This window comes from Prionailurus bengalensis, chromosome B2, assembly GCF_016509475.1.
Source record: "Prionailurus bengalensis isolate Pbe53 chromosome B2, Fcat_Pben_1.1_paternal_pri, whole genome shotgun sequence".
NCBI lineage: Eukaryota > Metazoa > Chordata > Mammalia > Carnivora > Felidae > Prionailurus > Prionailurus bengalensis.
The window spans coordinates 94,413,804-94,432,694 of NC_057349.1; the positions used below are offsets into that span (position 1 = coordinate 94,413,804).

An 18,891-nucleotide genomic window follows, 5' to 3' on the forward strand; every position below is an offset into this window, starting at 1 on the left:
ACCCAGATGTCCTTCAATGGTTATACAACCAGTAGTACATCTACGCCAAGGAATACCAGTCAACAATATAAAGGAACAAACTATTGACACATACAACAACTTAGATCAATCTCCATGGAATATGATGAACATATAAAAGCCTAAAGGTTCCATGCAATATAATTCCATTTATATAACATTCTTAAAATGATGGAGTGCAGATTAGTGATTGTTGAGGGTTAGGCATGGAGTGAAGGGGAGAAAAAGTATGGTTATGAAAGAAAAGCAAAACGAAACATCTTTGTGGAGGTGGAAATGTTCAGAATATTGACTGTGGTAGTGGGCACATAGACCTACACAGGTAATAAAACTGTATAGTGCTATACATATACACACACAAGTAAAACTGGGTACAGATAAACAAGTAAAACTAGGGAAATCTGAACAAGAAAGATGATGTCAGTATAAATATCTTGGTCATGATATTATACTATAATTTTGTAAAATGTTGCCAGTGAGGGAAACTGGGCAATAGGTAAGGGGATTTCTCTGTATTACTTCTTATAGGTACTTAAGAATCTACAATTATCTTGATATTTTTTAATGCAATTCTTGACTACATGAAAAACAAAATGCTATGTGATAAAGAGAAGTAACTATAACAAACTATTTGGTACTACTATAAACAGTATAAATATAATTTAAATATTAAAATACTAAAAAATGATCTAACTAAAATTACAACAACTATATTGGAAAGGTGTGACAGAAAAGTGCTTATACATGATAGGATAAAAGGAGGCAGGATTGGAAAAGAGAGCAAATAACCTTATGTTCCATAAAGTCAATTGGTAATGCCTAAAACTGAAAAATCAAGAAGTAGCAACAATAGTACATTATTTAGATTTGAGGAAACTAATTTTTTATATCCATTGAAATAGTTAAGAGCTAACTACAGAGTTAACAGTTTATAAAGATTGGGGAGGAGAGTCAAGAGAATGTTTCCTTTTTTGGAGGGGTGTCACAATATAGATGTATATTTATTTGAAGTATAATGCCATACAATTCACATGCCATACAATCCATACAATACACAAAGTGTAAAGTATACACTTTAGTGTATACTAAAGTATACACCTTAGTGGTTTTTAGTGTATTCACAGAGTTGTGCAATCATCATCACCACAATCAATTTTAGAACATTTTCATTTCCCCAAAAAGACACCCAGTACCCATTAGCAGTCACTACCCATTTCCTCCTTTTCCTGAGATAGACAGGTAAGATACAGGTCTCACCCTGATTTTGTCACCTGGGTGAAATAAGTCAACATTGCCTTCAGTATTTTTTACTAATGTTCTTTGCTTTGCTCTCACAGACCTCTGTTAGAGGCAGTGAATTGTCAGACGGTGGTTGGGGGATGCTATAGGCGACATAATCAAACAAATATTCCATCACTCCTATTGCCTCACTTTTATAATTTTGCTGAGTTTGGAACAAACCAACTCAGTTTAATTACCTCACCCCTAACAGCAATATGTGTAAGGCAGGGAAAAGTCTACAAAATCCTGCCATGATTTTATGGTGGGTACTGAGTGACAGAGTCTTTGCACACACTAATACTTTGAATTGCTCTTTTGTTTGACACTACCCCAGGCCACCCTTAACAATGTGCCTTGGCAATATTCAGGAAGGCTGAGCACAAAATGTACTTCATTCAAAAAGTGGTGGAAGAATGGGGCGCCTGGGTGGCACAGTCGGTTAAGCATCCGACTTCAACCAGGTCACGATCTCGCGGTCCATGAGTTCGAGCCCCGCGTCAGGCTCTGGGCTGATGGCTCAGAGCCTGGAGCCTGTTTCCGATTCTGTGTCTCCCTCTCTCTCTGCCCCTCCCCCGTTCATGCTCTGTCTCTCTCTGTCCCAAAAAAATAAATAAACATTGAAAAAAAAATTAAAAAAAAAGTGGTGGAAGAGTGATTTTGAAGGTGAAGGTGGGAAGGGCAGGATATCTACTACAGAATGTTCCTTGAGCACATAATCTTGAGAAAAAAGTACATATAGTAGCTAAAGGTCTGGAAAGTGATCCCTGTAACTATCCATGCCAAAGACCTTTGGGAAGTTTCCATGAACCCCCAGTGGTACCTGAACACCAGTTAAGCTCACCACTCTAATGTAGCGTGCTTTCATCTCTAAGCCTTCATCAGTCTATTCCATTGAGTCAAAACTCTCTTCCCCACCCCCTCTGCCAACCCCACAACTGCGACATTCACCAGTCTAACTTCTGTTGGTCCTTCTGGACTTAGCTCATGTGGTATGTCCCTGGGATACCTCTTCCAATGTCCCAAGTGATGATGGGGCCCCTGCTAGGACTTCCATAGCATCTCCCTTTTCTATGTTGACATTCATTACACTGTGTTACCACTGCCTGTTAACTTTCCTGTCTTCCTTAGAAGTTTGGGGACCAGGACCAGTCAGTCATATTCATGGCTCTATCCCACAATATCAAAGTGCTCAGCACACAGTAGGTATTCAAGAACTGTTGAAAGAGCAAATGAATGAAGAAATATGAGAAGTCCTTTGTGAGGGTAACCAGCCTAGAAAGCATACAGTCAACAGCTCTCTCCTTTTGTAAGAAAAGTCTTGGGGCTCTTGGCTCCTCATACAAGGTTTCTTCCAACTCAGGAGCCCTTGGCTTTACTGTCCCATGTATTTGCTGGCAACTACTCAGTTCTGCAGCAACACATTTTCACCAGCCCAGTTTCCTTCAACTGATGGAGTCAAGTGGCCCAGCTGTTGAATTAATTCCATCATGGTGGTCTGGGCCTAGGCAGAATCATGGTTCATGGCCAGAATAGTTTCCAAGAGGAGGAGGCACACTATACTATTCAGGGCCACAGGAGAGAATATTAAGGTTGGTCCCAGTCAGAAAGAGTGCAGAGACTATTTTTCTACCACAAGCTTTGTAGAATCTTTTGACTCTTTAAATATATGCACAAGGGCACCTGGGTGGCTCAGTCGGTTGAGCATCCGACTTTGGCTCAGGTCATGATCTCCCAGGTCGTGGGTTTGAGCCCCGTGTCAGGCTTTGTGCTGACAGCTCAGAGGCTGGAGCCTGCTTCAGACTCTGTGTCTCCCTCTCTCTGCCTCTCTCATGTTCACGCTCTGTTTCTCTCTCTCTCTCAAAAATAAACATTAAAAAAATTTTTTTAATATATGCACTATTAATTTTTTAAGTAAAAATTTGATTTTTAAAACTTTTCTACTCTACTTTCCTTAAAGTTCAGGAGTGGGAAATTAGCAGATAAAAACTTATGTGATTAAACAGATTATGTTAACACTGAACATCTTAACTTGCCTATATCAGATAGTGTACTAAGGACAGGTCTACATCACTGCCATAGTTTTATAATACCCAAATGGTAGCTACCGTATCACTAAGCATCTTGTAGATATTCAGACTACAGTTTTTCTTTATAGACGGCATTATGTTGTTAATATATAACAAAATCTGAATTATCACAGGAATTGTGGGTTCCACATAATAATCATGATTGAGCTTATTCTTTACCTTTAGTAAGTCATTCACAGAATAAAGTAAATCTTAGGCAAGCTGTTTGTTATGCCCCAGTACCCCCTACCTTCAAAAATATTTTTAATCAGAAAGGTCTTAAAAACTGGCATGGTATGTAAATACTCAATATTCTTCTTTATCCACAAATTAAAAGATTTAGAATCTACAAAACACTACCAAAATCATTAAAAAAAATTTTTTTTCAAACCAAGAAACAGACTCTTAACTATAGAGAATAAATTGATGGTTACCAGAGGGGAGGTGGAGGGAGCAATGGATGAAATAGGGGTTGGGGATTAAAACACACACTTATCATGGTAAGCACTGAGTAACATATAAAATTGTTGAATCACTATACTGTGCACCTGAAATTAATATAATGCTGTATGTTGACTGTATTGAAATTGAAAATAAAAACTGAATAGAAAGGATTCTGACCATCAACTTAATTAATACCATCACCTCATATATAGGAAGGTAAAATTTGATATATAAAATTTAACATCTGTCACGAGTTCAAAACAATTTTTCAATAATCACATAATTCTATTTTATCTCAACTTCTAAAATGAATAATGTTCCATTAATGAAAATGATTATTTTTTTTATTTCATGTACAGAACTATTGAATCACTACATTATATACCTTCAACTAAAAACACTGCATATTAACTACACTAGAATAAAAATAAAAATAAATAAATTTTTAAAGATTTTTGGATTTCAACAATCTTTTCAGAAATATCCCACACCACCTCCCTATGACATCTATATGGATCAAAAACATATTAACTTATGTGACATAGCAAAATGGATAAAAATTCTAGCATAGGTAAGATATAAACAAGTCTAAAAGGATATAGGCCAAAATATTAACAGTGATTATCTCTGAGTGCACAGGATACAGTGAGTGATCATTCCATTCATTGTCTTTTTTTTTCCTTTCTGCCTAGCCATCCAATTTTCCTACCATGTACATATTAAAATATTTTAAAGGACCTAATAAAAAACAGCTCTCCTATGAAGAAGGAGCAGAGATGCCCCTAAGATGTGTCCTGAAAGTCAGTGACAAAAGCTAGAAGAATAAGCCTTCAAAATAAGTGAAAGGTCACAAACAAAAAGGAGATAGGAGAAACAAAGTGAAACGTAACTTCTCTTAATACAGCAGAGAATCAGGTCTCAAATCATTCTGTATCTTCTTCATGAACACCAAGAAGTAACTTGCAGAAACACTTGTACTGCACTTTGCATTACTATCACCTTCAATATCATTTTCTAAAAGTATTTTAAAATTCTCAGATAAAATTCTTAGCACTTACTGCTGTAAGGCCTTCATTATTACAAATGTTGACATCAGCACTGTATTCTAATAATTTACTCATGCATTTCTTCTGCCTGAAAAGAAAAAAAGATACAGATAACTGGTACAAGAAAAATAAGCAAATGACTATTATTTTATTGAAATACTGACTACACTCAATATTAGTTGGTGGCAAATATTAATCTGTATCTTTTTAAATAAACATTATAACATATAAAATAAAATGAAAAATTGTTTCTACAATTCAAGATAATAGGATAAAGAAAAGGTACAATGAGGTTTTCGTCTCATTAAGACAAATTTATCATTCAAAATGCTAAGGAAAATGGGACGCCTGGGTGGCTCAGTTGGTTAAGCGACCAACTTCGGCTCAGGTCATGATCTCGCAGTTTCTAAGTTCGAGCCCGCGTCAGGCTCTGTGCTGACAGCTCAAAGCCTGGAGCCTGCTTCTGATTCTGTGTCTCCCCCTCTCTCTACCCATCCCCTACTCATGCTCTGTATCTATCTCTCAATAATAAATAAATGTTAAAGTAAATCAATAGGGGCGCCTGGGTGGCTCAGTCGGTTAAGTGTCCGACTTCGGCTCAGGTCATGATCTCACGGTCCGTGAGTTTGAGCCCCGCGTCAGGCTCTGTGCTGACCGCTCAGAGCCTGGAGCCTGTTTCAGTCTGTGTCTCCCTCTCTCTCTGACCCTCCCCCGTTCATGCTCTGTCTCTCCCTGTCTCAAAAATAAATAAAATGTTAAAAAAAAAATTAAAAAAAAATAATAAAGTAAATCAATATATATATATTTTTTTAATGCTAAGAAATTTCTACTGTTGACTGAACATTTGGAATAGTAACCTTCCTCAGAAATATAAGACAATGGGGGGTGGGGCGCCTGGGTGCCTCAGCTGATTAAGCTCCTGACTTCGGCCTAGGTCATGATCTCACCATTCCCAAGTTCGAGCCCTGCATCAGGCTCTGTGCTGACAGCTCAGAGCCTGGAGCCTGTTTCAGATTCTGTGTGTCCTTCTCTCTCTGCCCCTCCCTCACTCATGCTCTGTCTCTCCCTGTCTTGCTCTCTCTCAAAAATAAACATTAAAAAAAATTTTTTTAAAGAAATATAAGACGGGGCGCCTGGGTGCCTCAGTCAGTTGAGCGTCGGGACTTTGGCTCAGGTCATGATCTTGCAGTTCATGAGTTCGAGCCCCACGTCCAGCTCTATGCTGATGGCTCAGACCCTGGAGCCTGCTTCAGATTCTGTGTCTCCCACTCTCTCTGCCCCTCCCCCACTCACACTCTGTCTCTCTCTCTCAAAAATAAAGTTTTAAAAAAATTAAATAAATATAAGACAATGAAAGTCAATGTTCTAGTATCCTACATTCTTGATTACAAGATATTTAAAAGTTAATACTTAGATGAGTTATAAGAACATAACTATAAAATTAATGAAGTGCATATCTATGCATCCCCCTACCTATTTCATTTCTTTTTTTTTTTGTCATTTTTACTGTGGAAAAATACATAGAACCTAAAATTTGTCATCTTAACCATTTTTAAGTTACAGTTCAAGGGTATGAAGTACATTCATATTACTGTGCAACCATCACCACCATTAAAGCACAGAACTTTTTTTCATCTTGCAAAACTGAAACTCTATACCCATTAAACAGTAACTTTCCATTTCCTCTCCCCCTAGCCTCTGGCAACCACTATTCTACTTTATGTCTCTACAATTTATCTAAGTACCTCACAAAACTGGAATCAGACAGTGTTTGTCCTTTTGTGATTGGCTTATTTCACTTAGCATAATGCCCTGAAGGTTCATCCATGTTGTAGCATAAGTCAGAATTTCCTTCCTTAAGGCTGAATGATATTCCATTGTACATATCTGCCACATTTTGCTCATCTATTCATCCATCAATGGATACTTCGATTGCTTTCATTTTAGCTAATGCTGCTATGAACATGGGTGTACAAATACTTCTTTAAGACCCTCCTTTCAATTTTATTGGATATATACTGAGAAGTGGGATTTTTGGATCACATGGTAATTCTATTTTTTTTTTTTTTTTTGAGCACCCACCAAATTGTTTTTCAGGCCATCTATACCATTTTTTTTTAATGTTTATTTATTTTGAGAGAGAGAAAGAGAGAGAAGGGGCAGAGAGACAGCACAGAGAGAATCCCAAGGAGGCTCTGCACTATTAGCACAGAGCCCCACATGGGGCTCAATCTCACAAACCATGAGATGATGACCTGAGCCAAAACCAAGAGTCGGATGCTCAACTGAGCCACCCGGGTGCTCCAAAGTTCTTTTTTTTTTTTTTTTTCCATTTTTTTGAAGTTTACTTACTTATTTTGAGAGACAAAGAGCAAGGAGGGAGGAGCAGAGAGAGAGAGAGAAAAAAGAATCCCAAGCAGGTTCTGCACTGTCAGTGCAGAGCCTGATGCAGGGCTTAAACTCACGAACCATGAGATCATGACCTGAGCTGATATCAAGAGTCAGACGCTTAACTGACTGAGCCACACAGGTGCCCCTACATTTGTACCATTTTACAATCCCACCAACAATGCATAAGAGTTCCTTTTCTCCACATCCTTGCTCACACTTGTTATTTTCTGCTTTTTTTTTTTTGATAGCCATACTAATGAGTTTGAGTTGGCATCTCACTGTAGTTCTGATTTGCATTTCCCTAATAATTAGTGATATTGAGCATCTTTTAATGTTCTTATTAGCCATTTGTAGATCTTCTATGTAGAAATATCTGTTTAAGTCCTCTGTCCTCTTACGAACTGCCTATCGATTTCATTTTGCTCACAATGTTTACTCTTAGCCTGATCCATTTCCAGTGACTATTCAATCTCCATTTCCTCTTCACTAAAGAATGAAAATTCACAGGGGCGCCTGGGTGGCGCAGTCGGTTAAGCGTCCGACTTCAGCCAGGTCACGATCTCGCGGTCCCGTGAGTTCGAGCCCCGCGTCAGGCTCTGGGCTGATGGCTCAGAGCCTGGAGCCTGTTTCCGATTCTGTGTCTCCCTGTCTCTCTGCCCCTCCCCCGTTCATGCTCTGTCTCTCTCTGTCCCAAAAATAATTAAACGTTGAAAAAAAAATTAAAAAAAAAAAAGAATGAAAATTCATGTTTTAGAAACCAAAAGTGGGGCGCCTGGGTGGCGCAGTCGGTTAAGCGTCCGACTTCAGCCAGGTCACGATCTTGCGGTCCGTGAGTTCGAGCCCTGCGTCGGGCTCTGGGCTGATGGCTCAGAGCCTGGAGCCTGCTTCCGATTCTGTGTCTCCCTCTCTCTCTGCCCCTCCCCCGTTCATGCTCTGTCTCTCTCTGTCCCAAAAATAAATAAACGTTGAAAAAAAAATTAAAAAAAAAAAAGAAACCAAAAGTGATGCACACACAATATATTTATAATACACATTTTATACCCACACATACACACACACACAAATATATATATATGCTTGACAATGCTCAGCACTAAATTAAGGAAATAAGATATAATCCATAGCATGAAGAAGTTTATGATCTGGTTGAATGAACAATTATACATATAAAAAATATGTAACAGTGTACATATAATAGCATATTATGTACTATATGTCATATGTAATATATACATAGCATTAACATCAGTATACTACCTATATAATGCTGTATATGATATATACAAAGTATATAATATATAGAGTATGTATGTGTATATATTATTATTTACTCAATTAGATCATAAATTTCTTCATGCCTTAGACTGTATATTTCTTAAATAAACTCAAAAAGCACAGCTAGGTGCTCTCAATGAACCTCAATAAAATGATTAATTGATTAATTATTCAATCTTATTTATAAGTTAACAGCTAAGCTTTTTATTAACTGAATAAATATTTTTTAACAGAGAGCAAATTACTTTTCTTGCTTTGGTTTCTGTATCTGAAATGAAGTTAAATGTCATTTAAAATCAGCATTATAATCAAAGAAAAGAAAGTTCTGAGTAAACTTATAAGTTCAAACATTTACAAAGTTCCTTTATCTAACACATTGTTATGAAAATCTTAGGAAATAAATCCTCCATAATCCTAAGACAACAGACCAGATAGTCTTATTAAAATGAATACATTTGTTGGTGCGCCTGGGTGGCTCAGTCAGTGAAGCGTCTGACTTTGGCTCAGGTCATGATCTCATGGTTCCCAAGTTCAATCCCCGCATCGGGCTCTGTGCTGAGAGCTTAGAGCCTGGAGCCTTTTTTGGATTCTGTATCTCCCTCTCTCTCTCTGTCCCTCCCCCACTCACACTCTGTGTCTCTCTCTCAAAACTAAATAAACATTAAAAAAATGTTTTTATGAATACATTGTTTAAAATGTGTGTGTGTGTGTCTGCGTGTCTGACTGTCTATATCCACATTGCTGGATTTCTAAAACATCTTCAAGCTGTCTTAGACCACTGGCCTATTGACAAAATAAACACTTCCATGGGAATGGGCCAGGGAAACAGTCCCAAGGAGGTGTTGGGGGGGGGGGGGGGTGTGTTGATGAAGAAAAACAGCAATCCATAATGCTCCCCTTCAAAAATGAATTGCAAAAGAGAAATATGAGAGAAATTATGTTTTCTTACTTAACAATCATTATTGCTACTTTCCAGAATCTCAGTAAGTCAAAGCAACCCACTAAATGAGCACCAATTTTGCCAAGAATTAGAGCTAAAATATTAATTAACACACAGGCTCTGCCCTTTATGAGCTCACAACACAGCCCAAAAAAATAAAGAAAAAAAATCGTATTTCAAATCTGAGCAACATGCAACCTAAGAATTCCCAACAATTTTGAAGTCTTCTCTTTTAATAATCTCATATAATCATGAGCAACCCTGGATCCTCCTGTACAGGAAGCAACTATTTTCCAGCCCCAATATTGCAATAATTATAGGAAGCTTATGGTAACCCAAATGACACAAAGACCAATCACCCAAGTGGTCTGTGGTAGCTTAATGGGTCTTCTACTAGAAAGGAGGGCAATTCAGTACTAATGTACCCAGCACCACTGGTTACAGAGAGGACTGCTAAAGCAGGCCAAGAGAATTATACTACTCATCTGACGATAACTGAGGGAACAAAACAAAAAACTAAACCCCAAAAACAGACGTATGAGCAAAAGGCAAAGACTTCTGCTTCAGTCTAGACAAATCTAAACTCGAAGAAATTGTAATACAAAGTTATTTTTGAAAACAGCAGCAGCTACAGGAAGTAACATGCATTCAAGTCACTCAGCAAACATTTACGGAACAAGTCTAAAATGTACAAGGTACCCAGTAATAAAAAAGAAAGTAGTTAAGTATTAAATATCAAAATTAATCTTCACAGAAATAGAAAGGCATCCAAATCAGATGTTATGTTAGGGTTACAAACTCTTCTTATTCCTTCTCTCCTCACGGATTTGCCATGTGAATCAAGTAATTTCTGTTGTATTTCTTCATCTTTTAAACTTAAAGCTCTCCAACTTAAATGTTTCCACACATCCCCCCAGCAAAAAAGATAAATATGTGAGGTGTTAATGATGGATGTGTTAACTAACTAAATGAAAGGAATCCTTTCACGATGCATAGATCTACCAAATCATCATGACGTACACTTTAAATATCTTACAATTTTGTTAGTTATACCTCAACAAAGCTAGGGGGGAAAAAAAAGTAACGGTCTCCTAAATGACTTAGGTCTCTGACTACAATGGCAGTAGACATTTTATCCCCAGTGTGTAATGATGTGTCCTCTCACTTACAGTTGTTGAGATAGAGTACTGAGATATTTTTTATTTGTAATTTTTTTTTTTTTTTGAGAGAGAGAGAGAGAGAGAGAGAAAGAGAGCAGGGGAGGGGCAGAGAGGGAGGAAGAGAGAGAATCCCAAACAGGCTCTGCTCTGTCAGAATAGAGTCCTAGGCAGGATTTGATCTCACAAACTGCAAGATCATGACCTGAATTGAAATCAAGAGTCAATGGACATTTAACCGACTGAGCCACGTAGGTACCCCTTAATGTGTAATTTTTTTAAAGAGCTTTGTTACTATCCTACCAACACCTGGGATAATGTATCCAGATGTGACATCAATTCAGCAAGGAATGAATTCAACAAGATCTATGACCTTGAGTGTGACACCCTACAAACATATCTAATGTAGCTAATTATTATAAAAACAGCTCTTTGATCAGCACAGTGTTACCTACCAGAACAGTGGACAACTAGTTCACATGCTAAATCAGGAACTGGAACAGAACAGTCAGTGTCAAAGGACCATGCCTTCCCCTGGTCCAACCTAGACGTCACTATGATTTTTGTATTTTTGGTTCCACTTTAATCCTTTATATGCAAAAATTTAGTCTCAGAATGATGCAGTGTACAATTTTAGCCCCATATCTATCTCAGTTAGGCAGCTACCTCAACTACCTAGAATCCCAGATCAAAAGAGCAAACAAAAACATTTTCAAGAGTAATCAAAGAGACACATGGGAATAAACTTTATAGCATTTGAAACATGTTTATAAATGTAAATTCCTCAAGTCCTGAGTCAAAACTACTTTTTTTCATTTTAAACATAATTTCAGCCATTTGATATGGTTTTGCAGTCCAAGAGAATTTTAAGAAGTAAAAAACAGTGGTAGAGGCAGACACAAAGATGTGACATCTGAAATTTTCAACAACAAAAAAAGGAAAATGAAAACCATAAAAAGTATAGTAAGGTTTAAAATAGCACATAATAACATAAAGATGTTCATAATGATGACCAAAGTTATCCAAAAAAGGCAAAAATATATTTACATTTTGGAAATACTAGTTTTATAATGGGAATAAATTTATTTAATAAAAAATTCAAAAGGAAGGCTAGTAAACACATAATTTATTAAGAAAGCTTTTTGTCATAATTAAAAGAAAACACAACTTTTGGCCCTGAAATGAGTTAGCTAGCCTCACTTAGAAAGCTGACTATAGGACAGCCCATTCTCAAAAAATTATAAATAAGCTAGGTACAATATATTTACTCTATCTTTAATTTCATTAATAAAACTAACTAAACAAGTAATTTGGAAAATAAGGTATGAAATTAGACACGGGAAAAAATTATCAGGAAAAGGGATACCAAAACAAAGAGGTGACAACTCTGCTTTTCAGAAAATAAAATGTCATTATAATACAAGTAAAAATGAACCTCAACAAGAGTATTTTCAAGAAAAAATATTAGTAAACAATGTAATAAATTATTAAATACAATAGTTCTTTAAAAATTGAAGACCCACAACCCACTTTCCAAGGCAAATAATGGTCAAAAAACAAAATCATCAAGAGTGCCTTGAATACTGTTAGACATAACTGATAATGCAACTTAAGCTCCTCAAGGAAACAAAATATTTACCCATTTCGAGCTGCCAAATGAAGGGGCGTACAGCCTGAAATATCTTGATAGTTAGGATTCGCTCCTTTCTTTAAGAGCAGAACCAAGCATTCCACCGATCCACAACTAAAACAGTATTAAAAACAGTTCAGATACATTCAATGAATAGCCACAGTTGACATAACTTAATTAAAAAACAAAAAGCTCTAGTAAACACATTATTTTTGAGGTCCATTATTAACTTACAATTTGATTTAACTTCCGTCACAAATAGTAAATATCCTCTACTTTCAAGATGGTACATTCTACTATGAAAGCTACGAAGACATTCAAATAAATCAAAATAAAGTATTAATACACACAAAAAAACCACATAGTACTTCCAGAAGCCAAATTTATAATGAAAAATTAATTTTAACACATTTACCTAACTCTTGAAAGGAAGTTAGATGTCAACTAACTGAGTGATTGATTACATACTTGAAGACTATGGATAAAAATCATTCTCAGACCTAAGTAAAAAATATAAAGCCAATGGCTCTGTGAGCAGTTAACATATAAAATTTCATACTTGTAGGATAAGAAAAAGATTACAGTGAATATAACCTTTTTTTTCCTTTTCAAATTTTTATTTAAATTCTAGTTAACAGTGCAATATGGTTTCAGGAATAGAACTCATTGATTCATCACTTACATATAACACCCAGTGCTCATCATAACGGAAGTGTCCTCCTTAATACCCATCACCCATCTAGCTCTTCTCCCACTGATCTCCATGTCCCACAGTTTGTTCTCCATCATTAAGACTCTTACGATCTGTTTCCCTCTCTCTCTTTTTTCCCCTTCCATATGTTCATCTGTTTTGTTTCTTAAATTCCATTTATGAGTGAAATCATGTGGTATTTGTCTGTCTCTGACTGACTTATCTGGCTTAGCATAATACACTCTAGCTCCAGCCACGTTGCTGCAAATGGCAAGATTTCATTATTTTTGATGACTGAGTAATATTCCATTGTGTATATATAACACACCTTCTTCATCCATTCAAGAGTCGATGGACATTTGGGGTCTCTTCATAGTTTGGCTATTGTTGATAGTGCTGCTATAAATAAGTGAATGTACCCTCTTAAATACATCCAGGAAAGGCAACCTACTGATCTGATCTAAAACAAGCTAAGACAGTAGATGTGAGACTTGAGTCTGATCTCAAGGTTATCTAGAGAAAGAATACAAACATAGCATACTATGCTCTAAACAGAATAAAGAACCATTCAGCAGTCTATTCTCATCTTTCCCCAAAACCACTGTAGGATAACAATGATCCAGAGCTTACTGATCATTACTCTAGATCAGACTTTAATCCACAATATCTTTTTTCTTACTTTGCTGCAATGTGAAGCAAGCTTCTTTTCACACGTCCAAATGCATAATTGACATCAAACCTCGAATTTGATAGTAGCTCAGAAACAGACCTACACCAAAAGAAAATTAGTAAGAGTCAATATGTTAAAAAACGTGCTTTTAAAAACATAGTAACTCAAGTTAATAGCTCTTCAGTTACTCTTAACAATTATCCAAAAAGCTCTGTCCCACAACAACCAAGAAACAAAGCACTATTCTCTAAGCATAGCATGGTAGCCAGCAACATTTTATCCAAAAACCAACTGCACCGACCTATAAACTGGTGTTGAAGGTTTCTTCATCTGCTGATCTATATCATCTGCTCTGAGGAAACCTAAATTGGCTTCAGTTCTCCCTAGATTAAGAAAGACTCTTGGGCTGGCTAATCCCCTTGCAAAAAGTATGGCTTATCTGTATTAATCATAGCCAAATAAGAAAAATCAGATTAAAATATGTTTTAGTTGCATAAGACAGGAAGTTTAAAGCAAAAAATTATTTACATTGTAAACTACTGCAAAATAGTTCCCTTGTCACTTTCTTATTACACCAAACTATCCAATGGCTAACCACAGCAGAAATGTCTGCTACAAGTGTAAACATCTCAACATCTAGTCAGATAACTGTGTCTCATATGCACCAAATAAAAAAAACATCAAAGTAGAACATTAGGGAAGTAAGTTGTCCATCAGCCCTAACCTTTTGCTATAAAGATCAGTAGTGACTTCTAACTGAACCCATCACAGTGTTTTTCTGTCAGTGACCAACCAAACACCTGACTTAATAGCTGACAATTCATTCAGAAAATCTCTTACCATAGAATTTTACAGGTGATACAGATCTTGGAAAATTTTGGTTTTTATTTCACAGACAGTAAATTATAACAGAGGTTAAACAACATGCCCCAGGACAACATCTATGTCCAAACTGTGTGTGTATGTTTGTGTATGTGCATGTAAGTGTACACAACATTTAGGTAAATTTATGTACTTCCCTTACTCATTTAAACAAAAAGTATACATGTGAAATAGGCATGGAGTGCCTGGGTGGCTCAGTCAGTTGAGCGTCCGACTTCAGCTCAGGTCATGATCTCACGGTTCTTGAGTTTGAGCCTCACATCAGGCTCTGTGCTGATAGCTCAGAGTCTGGAGCCTGCTTCAGATTCTGTGTCTCCCTCTCTCTCTGCCCCTCCCCTGCTTGTGCTCTGTCTCTCTCTCTCTCTCTCAAAAATAAATAAATGTTAAAAAAAACAATTTAAATAGGCACTCACCTGTGTTGATCAGCCATAACCATTGGCATTAATGTATAAACAGCAGTTTCATTATCTGAGTAAAAAACAAAAACAAAACAAAAAACAGAATTAATTTATCTATTTTCTTCCAAAGATACTTAAGACTACTTTAGAGTTTTTCTAATTCCATATAAAAAGTAACAAGAGGTGGAAGAAGGTTAAAGATAGTACAGAGGGGTGCCTGGGTGGCTCAGTTGGTTGAAGTTGAGCATGTGACTCCTGGTTTCAGCTCAGGTAGTGATCTCACAGTTCATGAGTTCCAGCCCAGAGGTGGGCTCTGTGCTGACATCACGGAGACTGCCTGGGAAGCTCTCTCCCTCTCTCTCCGCTCCTCCCTGGCTCTCTCACTTTCTTTCAAAATAAATAAATAAACTTAAATTTTAAAAAGTGCACAATACCAGAGGTATTGCAAAATTTGCAGCAATGCAGAACTAAATGTTCAGTCCCTTTAAATCATCACCAAAGTGCTTATTAGCTTCTGGAAGTGATGGGGAAAATGAGATACATATTAGTTTCTGTAGCTTTACAAAAGAAATTTCTTTTACTTCCAAAGATGTGTTTATCAACTTCATGTTTTATCAAACTTACATGTAGTTTGGGGAAAATTTTAAGTATATATGGGCATTATAGATACATATGCTAAAATAATTTTAAAACATTAAATATACATAGTACTTGCTTCTTGCCAACATTAAAACAAAAAAAATTATTTTAGAAGCTTTTATGAAACTATATTTTACGAAATTGAATTTTTTTATTAAAAAAATTTTGTTAATGTTTATTTATTTATTTTTATTTTTTTTCAACGTTTATTTATTTTTGGGACAGAGAGAATGTTTATTTATTTTTGAGAGAGACAGAGACAGAGCTTGAGCAGGGGAGGGGCAGAGAGAAAGGGAGACACAGAATCTGAAGCAGGCTCCAGGCTCTGAGCTGTCAGCACAGAGCCCAACACGGGGCTCAAACTCACAGACAGTGAGATCATGACCTGAGCCGAAGTCGGACGCCCAACCGACTGAGCCACCCAGGAGCCCCTATTTTATGAAATTTAAGTCTTAATTTTTCCTATTACTTTACACTATTCACATTTCCATTTATATCTTGTATAGAGTAAGTTCAAAGAAGTGTGATCCAAAAGAAAAGGTTAAATGTCAACAATATCTATGATAGATTATACTTACATAAATTTCAGCAATGTTTGGATTTATTTTTACATATTACTAGTGGTCGTTTCTCAATTCAATGCATTTATGTTTTTTTATGAGTTATTTACTGAGAAGTAACTCTGACAATGACCATTTAGCCCTTAAAACATTAATGCTGACACTAAATTAATGAGTTAAGTTTCAGGAAGAAAAGGGTATTTGCAGAGTATCAAAGTATCTTCCCAAAATATTGACTAATTACAAAGGAAAATAGTAAATTTACAGTGGAGAACCCAGCTGATAATCACCTTGATCAACTGATAAAGGGTAACATCACCAGATATAACACATATCAGTATCATGTAGTATCATGTAGCCTCTGATATATAACCCACGTTTTTTTATAAAAAGCACATCATGAAAAAAATATCAGACAAACCCATATTAAGGGGAATTCCACATAACATCCAAGCAGTCTTCTTAAAAAGTCTCAAGGCCCAGGGTGCCTGGGTGGCTCAGGAAGTTAAACGTCTGATTCTTGATTTTGGCTCAGGTCATGATCTCACAGTTCATGGGATCTAGCCCCTTGTTGGGCTCTGCGCTTACAGCACTGAGCCTTCTTGGGATTCTGTCTCTCCCTCTCTCCCTGTCCCTCCATCACACACATGATGTGCACGTATGGATGTGCACGTATGCACGCACTCTGTCTCTCTCTCTCTCTCTCCCTCTCTCAAAATAAATAAATAAGCATTAAAAAATGTCTCAAGGCCATTAAATTCAAGAGAAGCTTGAAGAACTATCACAGTTTGGGAAAGCTAAGGAAACATGGACAACTAAATGCAATATGGTATCACCAACTGGATGCTAAAATAGAAAAAGGACATTGTTGAGAACGCTTGTCAAATTCTAATAAAGTCTGTAACGTAGTTAACAGCATTACACCAATGTTAATTCCTTAGTTTTGACAACAGTACTATGGCTGTACAAGATATGAACATTATGGGACACTGACTGAAGGGTGCATGGAAATTCTGTGCTATTTATGCATTTTTTTCTCTAAGTCTAAAATTACTTAGAAATAAGAAGGTGTAAAAAAAAAAAGGGGGGGGGGCTGTTATCATTAAAAGAGTCTTAAGAGATGATCAGCCAAATGTAATATGTGGACTTTGGATACTGATCCAAACAAACCAACTGTAAGAGAATGTTTCTGAGAGAAGAAAACTCAATATGGACTGGGTATTTGATGATAACAGAAATTATTGCCAACTGTGTTGGCTCTAACAATAATATTGTGATTATGTTGGAAAAAAGCATTTTACATATTTAGAAATATATACTGAAGAAATATATAACTGAGAAGGAAAAAAGTTATCACCATTTCTTCACATCTTTGCTCATTATTTCACTATTTGTAAGTATATCCATGAAAAGCAATTTAGTTCTAGTCAGGACTATTCACAAATTCAGCATGCAGATGCAACATTTTCACTACAAAAAAATAATAACAAAAAATCCTAATCGTAACAGCCCACGTTTTAAACTATAATCTTTTGGGTTTTTTAAATTTTTTAAAATATTTTTTAATTGTTTTTAATGTTTACTCATTTTTGAGAGCGAGCGAGCGAGTTGGGGAGGGGCAGAAAGAGAGGGAGACACCGAGTCTGAACCAGGCTCCAGGCTGATCAGCACAGAGCCCAACGCAGAACTCTAAGTCACAGACTGTAAGATCATGACCTGAGCCAAAGTCAAATAACTGACTAAGCCACCCAGGCACCCCTTAATGTTTATTATTTTTGAGAGAAAGACCGACTGCAAGCGGGGGAGGGACAGAGAGGGAGACACAGAATCCAAAGCAGGCTCCAGGATCCCAGCTGTCAGCACAGAGCCCAACACAGGGCTTGACCTCACAAACCCTGAGATCATGACCTGAGTCAAAGTCGAAACTCAACCAACTGAGTCACCCAGGAGGAGCCCCTAAAACATAATCTTAAAGGCACTGTTCTAAACACTTTATATACATCATCTCTTTTAACTTCACAACCATCTTATGAAGGAAGTACTATTATTACCCCCATTTTGCAAATGAAAAAACTGAGCACTACATTAAGTAACAAGCTGTGTGATGGTGTCAGTAAGGGGCTCAGTTCAAACTCAAAGCTGGCTGAGTCCAAAGCCCTTACAGTAAAAAACCTTACAGTGCACCCAGTATACTACATACAGTAAACAAAAGGCCTACATACTTATTCTTTTATGCACAATACACTCTAATTTATTCCCTTCTATTTCAATTTTTTTGTTAATGCTGACTGCAATAAATTATTCTCATTAACTATCAGTGAGTCACCACCTGGAGCTGAAAAACAGGGCACTAAGCCTCCCTTGACATGGCAACATTCTTTCTCTCTCATATGATACACGCCCTAATAAACATCTGAACTTCCAAACCATGACAATTTCATTAAGTCCCTCCATAATAAAGAAAATCACAAAAAGGAATACCCTTATTTTGAATTAAAATTTTTAAGTCAAGTTAGTACATAATTTTAAGTGACCATGAATGAGCATCATAAGGTTCACATGGGTTTTATTTAAAGGGTATTTATTTAGGTAAAATTCAGATGTAGATCTTACTTTTTAAGTCACATATAACCTTATAAAAATTCAGTTCACATACACTAAAAGTATGAGGAAATAAATATAACCACAACTATGATGCTAGAAGGAGACTATCCAGGAAATAGTATACTATGAAAGAACAGAACAGGGGCGCCTGGATGGCTCAATCAGTTGAGCATCTGACTCTTGATATCGGCTCAGGTCC

The 18,891-nt window shown here is 36.6% G+C and overlaps 1 protein-coding gene across 6 annotated transcripts in view; it reads right to left on the reverse strand.

Annotated features, from left to right (window-relative positions):
- HACE1 (HECT domain and ankyrin repeat containing E3 ubiquitin protein ligase 1) overlaps positions 1-18,891 on the reverse strand; it is a 122,843-nt gene that overhangs the window by 99,996 nt on the left and 3,956 nt on the right. For all 6 annotated transcript variants that reach the window (XR_006299010.1, XM_043592018.1, XM_043592019.1 and 3 more), the window contains exons 2-5: positions 14,905-14,959; positions 13,619-13,708; positions 12,258-12,362; positions 4,868-4,943 (exon numbers count right to left, since the gene is read on the reverse strand). Coding sequence is in view for 5 of the 6 variants with exons in the window: in XM_043592018.1 (XP_043447953.1) it covers positions 4,868-4,943; positions 12,258-12,362; positions 13,619-13,708; positions 14,905-14,959 (326 nt within the window). In the remaining variant the exon portion in view is untranslated. The remainder of the gene's footprint in view (positions 1-4,867; positions 4,944-12,257; positions 12,363-13,618; positions 13,709-14,904; positions 14,960-18,891) is intronic.